General features: G+C 33.1%; 1 protein-coding gene across 1 annotated transcript in view; it reads right to left on the bottom strand.

Moving 5' to 3' along the window:
- LOC132726538 (neurogenic locus notch homolog protein 1-like) overlaps nt 1-16597 on the bottom strand; it is a 52458-nt gene that overhangs the window by 22315 nt on the left and 13546 nt on the right. Inside the window, exons 10-11 of the mRNA XM_060711872.1 lie at nt 7101-7240; nt 6666-6787 (exon numbers count right to left, since the gene is read on the bottom strand). Of these exons, the coding sequence (XP_060567855.1) occupies nt 6666-6787; nt 7101-7240 (262 nt within the window). The remainder of the gene's footprint in view (nt 1-6665; nt 6788-7100; nt 7241-16597) is intronic.

The raw sequence follows: 16597 nt of genomic DNA on the forward strand, positions 1-16597 counted from the left end.
AACAATAAAACTTAAGTTCAACATAAAATTACATCTTGCGACATTTAACTGTAGTGTTGTGACATTTAACGGTAAGGGAAATTCGTGCGACATTTAACGTTAACATTGCGACATTTAACGTCAAATGGTTTTGCGACATTTAGCGGCGGTTGCGACATTTAGCGTCAATGGTGCGACATTTAGCGGCAAGTGCGACATTTAGCGGCGTTGCGACATATAACGGCGCCACACAGAGAATTCGTATTAAGCGTTAAATTTGCCTTTACTTTCTTTGAATTTAACATTTCAGAAACATATTAATAGATCTTGCTACCTTTTTATATTATAATAATAATGATAAAAATAATATCTTTATTTAAAGAAGGTTATACATTAATAACATACAATAACAATCATATATATCTTATTTCCAATGTGGCCTTCTGAAATAGAAAACAACAACAACAGGACATGCATAGGAAGAAAAATGAATGTATAATATGTAATTTTTAGAATATTACAACTCATAAACTTTCTACAGACAATTTGTTTTAACACAGGTCCTATACGTATATTGCATCATTCGTTCGTTCATTCGTTCGTTCGTTCATTAATTAATTAATTAATTAATTAATTCATTCATTCATTCATTCATTTCATCCATCCATCCATCCATCCATCCATCCATCCATCCATCCATCCATCCATTCATTCATTCATTCATTCATTCATTCATTCATTCATTCATTCATATGAACAATATCAATATACAGTGCGGTAAATGGAAATTAATAATATCTGTCATATGTTGCGGTTCGGACCGGAATATCCCCGAGGGGACCCGCCCATTGGGCGGTAACGAGGCTTGCCGAGTTACGTCCCTTGGCGGGTTCCTGTCATTCGGAACTGCCTCGGCTATTATCTACAATATTAACCTCGGAAACAATACGGATTGAAAGTAGTTCTACCACGTGGTTTACTGATGTAAACAGAAACAGAGATAATGTAAAACGAATGTATATATTTGACATCTAATGTCTGTTCCGGTACTCTTATGCTTGAAAATATGTCCGACAACAATTTGTTATTTAAATATGCCCTCTGATGTTCAATTTTAAATAAATCCGACCAAATGTCAACAGGTTGGTTTTTTGTACTTTCGGTTTCACAGCCATATTAGTAAATATATAAATAATGTATTGTTTGCTTTTGTACCTATGAATTCACTTATTTCAGGTGGACTTTTACTACATATATTGGAAATAAACGTGTCAACAACTCCCAGCATTAAATTACTATTTGTTTACATGTTTAGTTTCTTAGCGTAGGTTAGACCGGAATACCGCATCCGTTCTGTGTATTCATACTATTGTGTTCGAGGTCCTTATCCGAAGACTGACGGAAAGGGCCGAGTAGTTGCGATTGGGTTCCTGTTCCGAACCGCAATCATATGTCAGATATTTTTTCTTGCATATTCTGCCATATTATTTCATATTTAAAATGGTTTACCTCAATATGATATATGTTCATGGAAATTAAAGTCATTTCCTCCATAACTATTTTCTTAAAATAGCGTATGAACTTACAACTTAAATAACAACGGCGAAATGACGTCATCCTAAGCACATATTTCCCTTCTAAAATGACGTCATTTTAACGCGGTTCATCCATAAAGTGCGCTAAAATTTGTTCTTTGGCACGCGACTTATCTGTCACCCCCATGCCAGATGAAATTTCCGGCATGGGTAAAAATCACGGAAACGCCAATTGTATTCCCCGCGCCGACATGTATATACTTGTACAGCTGTGGACGCTGGGACAGCTGTCTGCCCATTTGATTGTACGGTGTGATAATGAAAGGAAATGGAGTTGATCTCATGTCTTTGCCTGTGACAAAGGCAATTAAACCAACACAATTACACACACACGCACACTCACGCACTCACAAGCGTACATGTACCGTAGATGACCAAATTATAATTATCAATTGTTTATCTTGAACAGCCAACACATTGAATGTGCGTAATAGATTATCAATGAGACTTTTGTTAAAAATAATCAGTTAGATGCAGTATGGCCGAGTGATTACCTGACTAGTAATCTAAAGATTGTTGGCCGTGTGGCTTAAACCCATGCAGTCAGTGGCAAGTCGTTTTTACCGTTAGCAAATAATTTTACAATCAGTACTGATTGGTTCCAGTTCCAGTGTTTTATTACGCTTCAAGCTTCCAAAACAACAAAACTAAAATAAATTTGTATAAAATAATCAAGTTGCTATTAAAGTTGTAGAACGTTAGCTAGTACTCACCGCAATATATACAAAATAAGCAGTCTGATAAAAATAGATTTTTGTCGGATTTTACGTCAGGGACATATTGTGACTTTTCAGTCTTACTGGTGAAGAAATACCCCAGGTGCCTCTCCGTACATAATTTATGGCACGAACGGGAACTTGAATAAAACCAGCGACATTCCGTAAACTAGCTTCCACATATAAAAGAATAACGTTACTAAGTATCTTGCGGGATTCGAACCCACAACGGTGGACTTATGTGATGCCGGTGGGTGTTACTGATTTTCAAGTTTAATGTTGTGTTTATTGTACTGTTGCTGAAGATTGATATAATTATGTTTTAACAAAATGTAGTAAGATCATACTGTTATGTGACTATTTTTATTTACAAAACGTATGCCATTACCATGTTACATAAATGTGATTTACGAGAACATCAAGTACTGAAAATGTAACAATTATTACCAGTTAGGGCCCAATGATTACAGCAACGCCATCTGCTCGTTATACATTCTCTGCTATCAAGGATAGTTTGCTATTGTTCTGTTGTAAATAATTATGTGAGCATTCCTTTGAAGTGATTTTAATGAAACGTATAAATACCTTCTTCTACAATGTTTTATTTGATATTATTCGTATTGCAGACTATAAGATTCGAACCCACAACGGTGAAGGGCAAGTAGATGGGCACAAGTAAGCAAAGCAATATATTTAACAGATGATCATTATAATTATGTACATAACAGCGTACTTGCATACTATAATTTAATCAATCGCTTTTACTGTTTAATTTCACTCAAAAAGGACATTTAAAAAGCATATATGTATTTTGTCTTGAGTCAGAAGATTCGGGACATTCCTTTAGGTTCCAAAGTTACTAAAGTTATTCAACAATTTACTCTATGGTTATTGTAATATTATACCACTAGCAAGCATAATTTAATTATGAATATACATCTTGCGACATTCAACGGTAGTGTTGCGACATTTAACGGTAAGGCAAAATCGTGTGACAGTTAACGTTACAGTTGCGACATTTAGCGTCAAGTGCGACATTTAGCGGTGTTGCGACATTTAGCGGCGTTGCGACATATAAAAGCGCCACACACAAATGACCAACAAGAATTTCAGTAAACGTCCTTTATAAGGTCAGTTGTTATATTGATCCTAATCATTTGTCATTATAGTTCGTTATAATAGCCATATATATAGCTAATTCAGCTCAACTTGGCAACGACAAGTAAGAAAGATAATGTGCTTAAAGACATAATTTAGCTTTTGAGCATCTTATCAATTATCAAAATTAGCTTTAAAAAATCAATGTGTTGCACCTTACTTAAGAAGCACTTAAAATAACTCGAAACTTGCATACATTATGATAAACGTCAATTTTGAATTGTTTAAAAACATACCTTTATGCGAACTATAATGCAGAATAGCCCCAAACCACCCAAGGCAGACTCTTCGCACATGAAAGTTTAAGGTCAAGTTATCCAACTCGGGAGTTGACTGGGAGGGACGTTTTGTTAGAAATAAAAATACTTTGAAAAAAATTGTCGTTGCAACCAATGGTGAAATGGAATAGACCGACATTAAGTTAAGTTGCTGATGAGCGTACAAATATAATGACCAATATGGTTAATTCCGGCGGTCAGTATAATAAACTTTACATCAAGTAAAGATGCATCATACCCAAAATTGAAACATTTAATAGTAAAAACCACTATCGTGCTTATATAAGCCGAAATTGTTTTTAAACAAGAGCGACCAGTGATCACATGTGTCGCCTCATGATGTCCAATTTCATGTTGGGACAAGTTTTGTAACAGACGGACAGACAGACAGACAGACGGACAGTGCACAACTAGACTTGGTACTGATCATTCCTGTAAAGTTTGGATAAAAGTGCACCAGTAATTTATGAGGAGTAGTCCGGACAATCTTTTGTGTATCTGGCAACACACAGAAAAAACACCTTTTTATCATGTCATTACATTGATTTCTGTTGATAAAGTGCATGCCTGATAAACCTAGCTTTATCAGTCACCCCAAGCTTTATCAGACACCTCATCAATACACATTTTGACCTTGACGGAACTACTTTTTTCGGGTCATTTCCGGTCTACTGTTTACATTGGATTTCAAATACTACATATTTTGATACGATAAAAATAAAACATTTTAAAAACACAAAACAAATTGTTACTGTTTTATTTTTATTTTGTTGTATTGCTTCACACTTTTTAATAAATTATCAGTCCGCAATCAATCCACTGGACCATCTGCTACAGTTACACGGTCAGATTCTCCATCGCCTTTTACAGATCAAACTGGCACTGTTACAAATAAGTCATTAGAGTCCATTTCCATATCTCATTCTGCAGTTTCAACGGAGTCACATGGCCAAATGAATCCTGGCCAAATCAGTTACCCCACCCACTCATCACAGCAGACTGCTTTATCCAGCAACAGCTTAAATTCCATATTTTATGGCGCAGTATTGCATGTCAACAACCTGAATGTTTATTCAAGTCGGTAAATTCACTTTAAAAATATAAACACTTGACGATGAACTGGCAAACTTAAAATTTCCATTTTCCGTGAAATCAGCTGTTCAACACTGTCAACGACATTTTCAAATCTTGTTTACTTGTGTTTTCTCATATCCTGTTCATTAATGTAACACTGATATGTCTCATGAAACGCTTGATATTGAATAAAAACACGTAATCTTATTTTGTGAATTGATTAATCCATTTAACCCAGACATTTTATCCAATTTTCATCTATCGATTACGCTCGTTCAACGTTCGTAGTCCATACTTCGGTAAATTCAAGATGGCGACATGAAACCAAAATATCAAAAATATGCGAAATTTGCGAAATGAAATAAAAAAAGGAATATTTTTCCTGCTACTGGGTTGGAAATATTTAACTGATAAACTTTGAATCGAATAGAAATTTTGAATATAAACGCGTCACTTACAATTAACTAAAACATTCGGGACTATTTCTTTTTGATTTGACATTTCACATATTATTGCGCGCCGTCTGAACACGAGATGTTCTGGATAGGGTTTTGCTTCAATTAAAATAAAATAAAATCAAACAACAATTGAAATTGACAACATGATAAATAGAATACCAAACAAGTGTCTGATATTATAAAATTTATCAGGCTCGGCACGAAAAAAAATGAAGAGCTCGGCAGAGCCTCGCCCTTCATTTTTTTTCTTAGCCTTGCCTGATAAATTTTATAATATCAGACACTAGCATGGTATTCTCTATTTATCAAAGGGCCATAACTCGGCCAAAAATCATTCAACCGAAAAACCCGTGCAATATGCGCAAGGACTTGAGCTACAGATCAATCCTGTAAAGTTTCATTGAAATTGCATTAGTGGTATAAGAGAAGTAGTCCGGACAAACTTTAAAAATAAAAATTATTAAAGGTCCATAACTCTGACAAAAAATCATTGAACCGTAAAATGCTGACAATATGCACAACTAGACTTGGTACTGATTATTCCTTTAAAGTTTGGATGAAATTGCACCAGTAGTTTATGAGGAGTAGTCCGGACAATTTTTGTGAAGGACGGACAGACGAACAGACAGACGACGGAGAAGTGATCCCTTTATGTCGCCACTACTCCGTAGAGGCGACACAAAAAGAATCAACAGTGTTTTGTAAATATAATTCCGACAATGATAGAAGTAAGAGTGTAGACCTTTTTAAAAATAATCTAAAATATAAACACGTATCTGACAGAAATATGAGCGGTACATTTTGATCTTACATTAGTTCTTCGTTTACACCGATACCGCTCGAGCGGGGTCACCATTATTCGCGACAACAATAAGCGACCTCTGTGTGAATAAAAATTGGTTGCGTTCTTCATATTATTATAATGCCAGCATTATTATGAAGACGATATGATTATAATGTTTGCTTTACTTTTAGATTGATAATTATTTGTCTTTGAAAACAGCATTAAGTTGGAAAATGCAGAATTTCTATTGTAAATTTCTTTATGGGAAATAAATTGTACATTCAGAAGTCAAAAAATAAAACAAAGATCCTGACAAACTTATTCACATAAAATTTGAAAGTACGAATTCAGATTAAAGACGTTGTTCAAATCAAAATGTTTCATACCATTCTTTATTCAAGTGTTGAAACATCTTCATGTGTCGGTTATGTATTGCAGGAAAACTTTAGCGTAGAAAGAGAAAAAAGAGAAAACTTGTTTGAGGACAACTTAAGGCAAGTTTTTTAATTTAATGATTGGTAATTGATTTTTCAACTAACGCAAAACAGCAACAGAATCGGCAACATTGTCACCATCAGCACCAGCAAGAGTCATAGCAATCATTAATAATGTCTTAGATTTACCTGTCTTGCAAACCAAGTGTCCATTCTCGTCACATATTTTACTTCCTGTTGCTATACAACTATGTTGACAATGATTGCCAGAATGATGAGTGTCGCACCAAATCATTGCTTCTAGAACTAAACTTTAAATAAAACACTTCAAGTGATAGAAAATACAGATCGGCAAAGACATTATTACTGTGAAACAAGTAATACCTAGAACTTAATTTTATTAACCGCTTTGTTGTTTTTTTCCCCCAAAAGTATGTGGTCAAATAGTAAAGAAGCACAACGGAAGAAGATCCTGTTACTTATCTTTTGTCAAGATACATAGATCATATGAATGTTATTGTCAAAATATTAAACCTCAAACAACTAAATAGTTATAATATTTAATGGAAATTTTCTTATCTTGTGCGATAAAATTAATAAAATATAAAATTGTACGTTCATTACGTTTTGTCACCAGATGAGAACGTCATTTGAAGTGGTTTTGCTTTGTTATAGAGGGCGCCTGCTTCATATGATGCCGGCGGGTGTTGTTGATTTTCAAATTTAATTTTGTGTTCATTGTACTGTACTGTCACTTGAAAAACCTGTAATTTAATATTGAAGGAAATAAAACAAATAAACATATCGACTTAATTTATCTGTCTACACTGATTGCTGAAGATTAATATATGTTTTAACAAAATGTAGTAAGATCATACTGTTATGTGACTATTTTTATTTACAAAACGTATGCCATTACCATGTTACATAAATGTGATTTACGAGAACATCAAGTACTGAAAATGTAACAATTATTACCAGTTAGGGCCCAATGATTACAGCAACGCCATCTGCTCGTTATACGTTCTCAATCTTATTATATCTATACCTGCTATCAAGGATAGTTTGCTATTGTTCTGTTGTAAATAATTATGTGAGCATTCCTTTGAAGTGATTTTAATGAAATGTATAAAAAGCTTCTTCTACAATGTTTAATTTGATATTATCCTTATTGCAGACTATAAGATATATTTAAAATTTTTAACAGTGCTCGTTTCTGCATAATCGTATTATAAGTTGATTAGCCAATTATAAATAGCCGTAAAAGAGTGTTGTTGTGCAAATTATATACACGTTGAGTTTTAGTTTTATCGGTCAACATCTAATCTTAGAGCTTTGGAGTTATATCTGCTGTACTCTTAGAGCTTTGAAGTTAAACCTGCTATATATTTTCTGTTATCCGTGTTCTCTATAGGGAGCAACGCTACTGGAGAAGATTACAGAAAGTAAACCGGGTTGCAAGATATTTGTTCCATAATTGTTTAGAAAATAAAACAGACGCATATAAAATACGAGCACAGTATAATAGCTAGGCATCGAGACGGTATTGTTCGGAAGGCATCGAGACTAGGCATCAAGACTAGGATTTGGTATTATCACCGGAGATATCCATATTGTGTATATATTGTTTATTTAATATTGTCTAATTTAAATTGATTCTTTATCATTCCAATCATTTCAAAATCATTGGTCTTCAAACCTTTTGGTAAGAAAACTTAGAGGTAAATTATTTATATATCATATTGAAGACAAATACATATGAGCTCGGTACGCGTTACAAAATAACAGGAAAGTATCATGCTAATAGCCTAACAAGTTTAATATTTATACGCCGGCAGTAGAATTTTTGTTAAAGTTAGTAATTGAAGTTACACAACTTGTGAAATATGTATACAGTATAAATAGTAAGGAAAGGTCATATCTAAAGCAGGAAAAAAAGGAATTCTAACTTCCTTTGATCTTGCATAGAACTTTACGTGTTGTGCCAATCAAACATTTAAATTTTATGTACACGAGGTCACAAAAATTGCACCGTGTGTATATTATGAACAAAAGTTCGTAGAACAAGAAATATTCCCCCTCATACATTCTGTTAGTGACCTTTGACCTATTGATCTTGAAATCAATAAGGGTCATCTGTGAATGATGATTAACTTCGCTACCAATTTTCATGATCATAGGACAAAAGTGAAGCTATCAATTTGAGATTAGTAGGTCAAGGTCAACCATTTTGGGCCCCTTGACCTACTAATTTCAAAGTCAATAGGGGTCATATACCAGTGATGATTAAATGATTCTAATTGATGATAGCAAAATAAATTCTGAAGCAATTTGATATTAAATTCTCTTTGGCCTGAATTCATTATAATTAATTATATGGTGTGCATATTTCACCTATCATACAAGAAATTAATCATTCTCAAAATAAATGTGACACAGTGACTCTAATATTTACTACAAACCGTATTTCATACAATAATATAATAACAAAAAGTTTTGACACCTTGTGAAATCAATTATCATGCCTTAGAACATTCAATCAGATAAAAAAGGTAGGTGTTCAGTTTAACATCAGTTGTCTTCAAATAAATATTAAACAAAGAAGTTGGATAGAACTGCAGAAATCGATTCAACTCAATTTTGGAAACTAGTGAATTCACGAAAACGAAAGGATCAATGTTAAATGACTGAAGGTATAAATTTCCACGGTAAAATAATAAGAGACCGAGAACAAATTTCAAAAGAGTGGGGACTGTATTTCTAATCTTTGTATACATTTAATGAATCCCAAGAATTGATGAATATTGGAAGCAGTCAGTGACAGCCACGGTAAATGAAACACTGGGGCATATCCCAACCGATATAACAGTACTTGTACAGACACAGTTTCTGAGGCTATACAAACCCTGCAAGCAGGAAAAGCATGTGTTGAGGATAATTTAGTATATGAACATTTAATTTCATTCAAAAGACATTAATTTCTGTAATTTTAGCCAATTTATTCACAAATATGCTTAGGATTGGCTACATTCCAGACGATATGAAAAAAGGCATGATTATAACCTTACATAAAGGAGACACTAAAAGGACGGATGATCCCAATAACTGTTGTGCTATAACATTATCATCAGTGATTTTGAAATTATTCGAGCTTGTATTGTTATCAAGATGTAAAAATACTTTACTGAAAAAAACTTAGTTCTCAACTAGGTGGTTTTCTAGAGAAATTTGGTTGCTTGATGACGTCATTTCTATTACGCGAGAGCATATTGTTTGCCGTGCTATTTAGATGGACGTCAAGCCTTCGACAATGTCTGGCATTCGGGATTATTTTACAAACTTATTCAATGTGAAGTAGACAATACAACAATAATCCCCATGTCGAAATGTATAAACGAGTGACTAGCTATGTTAAGTATCAAGGTATCAAATCAGACAGTTTTCCCGTATTACAAGGAACTAGACAAGGAGGGAAAAGTTCGCCATTATTTTATCTCCTCTTCATTGATGGGTTGATAAAGGAATTAGAGAAGTGTGGATATGGCTTTTGTGTATATGACCTAAATGTTTCAACCCCAACTGTAGCCGATGATATGGTCCTAGTGTCCTTGTCGAAATGTGGTATGGACAAAATGCTCGATATATGCTCCAATTATTCCCGTCCATGAGATATAACTATAATGTCATGAAGTGTGGAGTAATTGTTCCTAAGAAATACAGAATCAAGTTCAAATTAGGAAATGAAGTGATCAAAGAAACAAAAAGTTATAAACATTTAGGCCTAGAAACTGACAAAACCCTCAGTACAAAGAAACCAATATTTGATGCAGGAAACAAACTTTGCGGCACTTTGCTTAGCATTCATAATAATGGCATAAATCCTCAACTTTTAATCACCTCAAGAACTATTTATTGCTCTGTTGTCATTCATCGTGCATAGTATGGTTGTGCACTTTGGAATAGTTACTCATCTACAGATATGCATCAGCTGGAAATTTCTAATAGGTTTGTGTGAAATTCATTCAGGGACTCAAACCAAGAACTCCAACAGACTTAGCCCTGAATGCAATTAACCTCAATGATATTGAACCTATCTTAAATTACAGGAAGCTTCAATTTTTCGGACAACTGTGTCGTTTGCCTTGCAGATATTTGGTAAAACACGTATTAATCAACAGACAGACCAAGTATCTACACTTTGATAAACAAATATTTGGATTTATCCCTGACATTTACCGCCTGCTTCAAAAGTATAATCTTGAAGAAGTAGTGAGAACTTTTGTGAACTGTGATATATTTCCTTGTAAACAGTCTTGGAAATCGGTTCTGATAAAAACTGTTTTACAGAGAGCGAAAAATGATAGATTTGAAAGGTTGCTCTCAAAAAGGCAAGAGCTTCAACGGATTGTTCTGTCTGATAGTCCATCGCAACTGTGGAAAGTGGCCCGACATAATCCGAAACAACAATATATTTGCTCCTTCTTGTTAGACTTAATTGCCAAGCTATATTTCTTTATGTAAAAACTGAACTTTTAAACGATAGTGTTGTGACGCATGTGCTATGCTTATGTACAAAAAAAAACACAGCAAGGAGAAAACAATTATGGGATGCAATAATTCAATCGAAAGGGATGGATATATTCTTATCTCTAACAACAACAACAATAGAAATTCAGTGCTGGCGCGTTGTGCAGTTTGCTGCAAATAATGATGGGAATATATTGCACACTTATAATATTGCAAAATGCCTATACAAGTTGTTCAAGTATATTATAATTGCATTATTGTTAGACATTAACATAGCGCCTTAAACACTGATATGATCTCATAAGTACTATCATTATCTATCTTTGTTTTTATATTTTTTTCTTCGCTCGGAAATAATTCATGGTAATTGTATAACAGTACGATAGGTATTGTAACATTGAATTTCGTTCTTTCTTTAACACCATCAATTTACAGTTGGTTATATTCCTAGAGTACCATTTTTCAAAGCATATTAAAGAAGCTTTAAATATACTAATAACTTATGACTATAACTAGTCATCATTTTGCTATTTCGTTTCGAGTAGAATTTTGACAGAAGTAACCAAAGAAAGAGATCAATATACACGTATTCCCAAACTTGAATCATAGTTTGGTGACCTTTCTGTTGAAAATGTGTCAAAGTTAAATCGTTTACATATACATGCGCAGAGCGTTAACTGGAATGCAGGTATAAGTTAAACGCACTCCAGAGAATGCCCATTGATTGGCTCATTGTTGCCGGGGTTTACTTATTGTGACGGCAGATAATTCCTTCGGAACTGCCTCAGCTATTATCTATAATAACCTCGGAAACTATACGGATTGAAAGTAGTTCTACAACGTGGTTTCATATGTAAACAGAAATAGAGACAAGTAGAGGTTTTGATGCTAAAGCATCAAGTCGCCGGATAGAAAAATAAATGTATTTATAATTATCATAAATATAATGAAATATCAGTTTAATAAATGGTTCAAGTATAAAGAAAAAAGGAACCATATGTTGAGTACCTGTTTATTCACAATAAACATCACATTTGAAGCAAACTTGCTTAGCAATACTGTCAAGGAACTATTATTATTATTAAATAAGCAAGTATCGTTTGGCAATATTGACCTGAGAGTCATTAATTTTCGGGAGGTGCTTCGTTAGTTTACTAAGTTATGATTAATGCTAAAAATGTAATTGATAGTATAGATCACAATATTAAATCAATTAATATTGCTCGATTGCCTAGTGGTAAGTATGACGAAGTTGTGACCTAGTACTAGTAGGCCAAGTTCGAATCTTTGAAAATCCTTTTTGTAGTTTTCATAAAAATATTTTTTATTATTTCTTTTAACTATATGAAACATAAGTTGATAAATCGAGATGACTGAAAATATATATGTTTTAATTATTGCATGAAACAACGCAATTCTGTCGTAAAAGTGGTACATGTATCTACATAAAAGAAATAATTCTTATGCGCTATCGATAAAATATATAATTTAGTTGAAATCAATATTCCTGTCGTTACATACGATATAGTTAACGTTTAATTGCCTTTGATACAATATCAAGAAAACAATATTTTATTAGTTTTATATATATATATATATATATATATATATATATATACGATTCCGGACCCCTACCGTAACCTGCGCGACGGAAATCAACGGAATATAACGAAGACGACGATTACCACTATTTATTTCAATAAATGTGCCTCGTTAGCATAAATCTATTTTGTGATGTTCAACCTAAACTAAACTATTGAACGTTGACAGAAAGGGCCAAGTTTATAAAGGTTTTAAAAATGTATTCCTTATGAGTATACAGATCTTTATGAAGATATAAGATATGAAACTGATTAATGAAAAATAACTTTGCAATTATTTATACAGAATTACTATGATTTGCATCATCAGCCGCCATACCTACAAGCTACCTGTATGTCTTATCAGCAATCTGTTATTATTAATAGATTTTATAACAATAACATACAACGTGTAGTCACGTAATTCTTACAGAACAGGGAGAATCTGTTTATAATTAGATAAAATAATGAAATATAATAGATCTCATAAGATATAAACAACCAAATAATTTAAAAGTGTCATTTCAAATATCATTCATGATTTATCGATCATAAAATAGCAACGCTTGACACTTAAAAAAGTAAAAGTATCCCTAAATTCAATGACTGGTCCATAGGGATACATTAATAATTCATTTTATGAAAATGGTAATGTTGCTTTTAAAGATGTCAATATTTGTATATTTCATTTCATTGAGCAAACGTTATTTAATGTTTGAATTGTTAGGATTATGAAAATTAATTGTGGTCCTTAATTGTTCAATAATTTTTTTGTTTTTATATTCAAATTTTAAGGCCTTCTCCTACCATAGATATAGAGGATATTGAATGAGTGTAAGTTCAATACTGAATTTATTGCACGAGTTGAATAAAATTATATTATGCGAGCCTCTGGCGAGCATAATATTATTTTATTCAACGAGTGCAATAAATTTAGTATTTAACTTACACGAATTTAATATTCTATTTATCACATACCCAAAATAAAGACCGTTTCACGTGAAATAAGAGTCATTTTTCATTAGTAGAACGCTAACATTTAGCGCGTCTTTACACTATGTTTGTATAACGCTAATGACGTCACGTCAAAATATATGCACGGCCGTGCAATGGCTGTGACTTAAAAAAGGATTGGAGCAACACACTAAATACAGTTTTCCGGTATATACCGGACAAGGCGCTTGAATGATAAAATGCTAAAATCATGTCTTTTTACCCAACGGAATGAACTTTAACATGTCTAATTCATCTTTTCACCCCGAATCAAGTACGATAATCAAGGAAAAATGTAAAATTCGACGAAAAAAACGATATTTGTCTATTTTGTGATCATGATTTCTGCAAGGTACTGCTCCAATCCTGTATTGAGCTAAATCCCCGTGCAATACCATATTTACGGAGTCGCGAAATCGGCACGGGTGTGTGATAAATATTTAATATTAAACAGTTACAAAAATAGTCGCCGGTTTCTACCGGCGACTAATAATGAAAAACGAATGTAAATATTTTTATCTAAATATAATATATCTAATGTCTGTTCCGTTAATCTTATGCTTGAAAATATGTCTTACAACAATTCGTAATTTAAGCCCACTGATGTTCAATTTTAAACAAATCCGACTAAATGTCAGCAGGTTGGTTTTTTGTACTTTCGGTTTCTACAGCCATAATTGTAAATATGTAAATAATGTATTTGTTGCTTTTGTACCTATGAATTCACTTATTTTACTACATATACTGGAAATAAACTTGTCAACAACTCCCAGCATTAAATTACTATTTGTTAACATGTTAAAGGGACTCCACGGAGGTTTAAAAGCCTAAAAACATAACATTATAATTTCTAACATAAATGAACTGGGGCGCTTTAAACAGAAATATATGCAAAGATAGTTTAGAAATATACTTTAAAATAAATCGAAAATCGTATTTTTATGCTTTTCTTAGCGTTATTTGAGTGAAAAGCGTTTAAACGCTTTTATTACATGCTTTTCGGTGGTTTATAGAAATATATCAGTGATATAAAACTGGTAATTTCACTGTTTCAAACAGTGAAATTACCACTTTGATAATTTCACTGTTTTGAATTTCAGCCCCTCACGTTGTTTAAGTAAAATACCAGCGTGCACAGTACTGGGTACCAACTTAATGACGTGACGTCGTAAATGACGTCACGTTGTATTATTATTTGGCGCGCTTTTCATTCAGTATTAGGTTTAATGTCTTTTTAAAACGTTTCTTTGCATGTAATAAAAAGAAAATTTGTTTAGTTTAGTGTAAGATCGAAATATTTCACCTTGTGAACACCAAAAGTTCATATTTCACTCGTGGCTGCGCCACTCGTGAAATATACCTTTTGGTGCTCACTCGGTGAAATATATTCCGATCTTACACTGAACTAAACAAATATCCTCTATTTCATACTGGGTCATTTTTTTACAATTTGAATAATAATAATGGAAAAACAAAGTGCGCGAATGATCTGAAAGTTTGCATAAAGATTCGTGGTCTACACCTAACATCAAATGATACATTTATCTGGAAAAAATATTTTCAGTCCCATCATGTCAAAAAACCTCAGTGGAGTCCCTTTAAGTTTCTTAGCGTAGGTTAGACCGAAATACCGCATCCGTTCTGTGTATTCATACTATTGTGTCGAGGTCCTTATCCGAAGACTGACGGAAAGGGCCGAGTAGTTGCCAAGAAATATCATATTCAGATGCTCGTTCATTGGTTACTTTTTTCTGGGGTTTCATATTGAACATGTTTTTATGTCAAAACACTCGGCAATCTTATTAATCTCTCTCTCTCTCTCTCTCTCCCCCTCCCTCTCTCTCTCTCTCTCTCTCTCTCTCTCTCTCTCTCTCTCTCTCTCTCTCTCTCTCTCTCTCTCTCTCTCTCTCTCTAAATAAAAGAAAGAAATGAAATAACATTTATAAATAAAAAACAACAACAAAAAATAGATGAAACAAAATGAATTATAAAAAGATAAATAACAAAAAAATAAATACAAAAATAAGAAAATTATATCGATAATTAAATAGATAAATAAATAAATAAATAAACAAACAAACGAAAACAACAACAACAACAACAACAAAAAAAAACCACTATCATTATTGAGTTGTGGTTCATAAAGTTCAGCTTCACAGTGGACTCTAAGCCTGCTTATCACAGCCAAGATGCCAAAGACAACTTTATAAACTCGTCAACATATACTGTGGATTATGAAATACATGAAGTATTCAAGTAGCAATACTTGGAATACCCAACCAAATGTCGAAGTCCCGAATCAGTTGAGCTTATGCAGGAAGGTATTGCCATTTGAAATTGATACGAAATATAAAAATCAGTTTGAAAACATAATTTTCATTAGAATAATGCAAATTTGCCGTAATGATGTTTATTGATTACATGTTTTTTCCTAATGGATAAACAAAGTATTCTTAAATTGTGAGTCAAACTGATGCTTTAGAATTTTGAAAATCTCAAACATAATTAACATTGCACTCAATCTGAACGATAATGGTATGACAAGAAGTTGAACTACACGCGTACTTAGTCTAAATTATAATAAAAATATGATGTTGAGGTGAAACAATCATTTGAAAATAAAGAGCACTTTAACAAGCACATGTTGAGAACACGAAACTACGATTGTGCAAACGCGAAACAACGAAAGCACCATGTCATCATCGTTGTTTCGACTTTTCACCATCGTGGTTTCGTTGTTTCATTATTTCAACTTTTCAATATCGTTGTTCCGAGTTTTCATCATCCTTGTTTTAAACATGCATGGCTCTTTATTCAAGATTCAAGGAATAATTTGAATATAATGTGCGACTAATTACTGATTTTGCAGTATTTATCACAATGCATATTTTTATTGCGTGACTATCGCAGTAAGGCAGATTTTGTGTATTTTGTTCTCGTTTTAGCAAATTACCGAGTTGTAAGGGCCGTTTTCAATGTGAAAATCACTTTCCTTGTTTACCTCTCAATATTTTACATTTT

The sequence above is a fragment of the Ruditapes philippinarum genome, unplaced genomic scaffold (assembly GCF_026571515.1).
Source record: "Ruditapes philippinarum isolate M1 unplaced genomic scaffold, ASM2657151v2 ctg2132_1_1_1_1, whole genome shotgun sequence".
Lineage (NCBI taxonomy): Eukaryota > Metazoa > Mollusca > Bivalvia > Venerida > Veneridae > Ruditapes > Ruditapes philippinarum.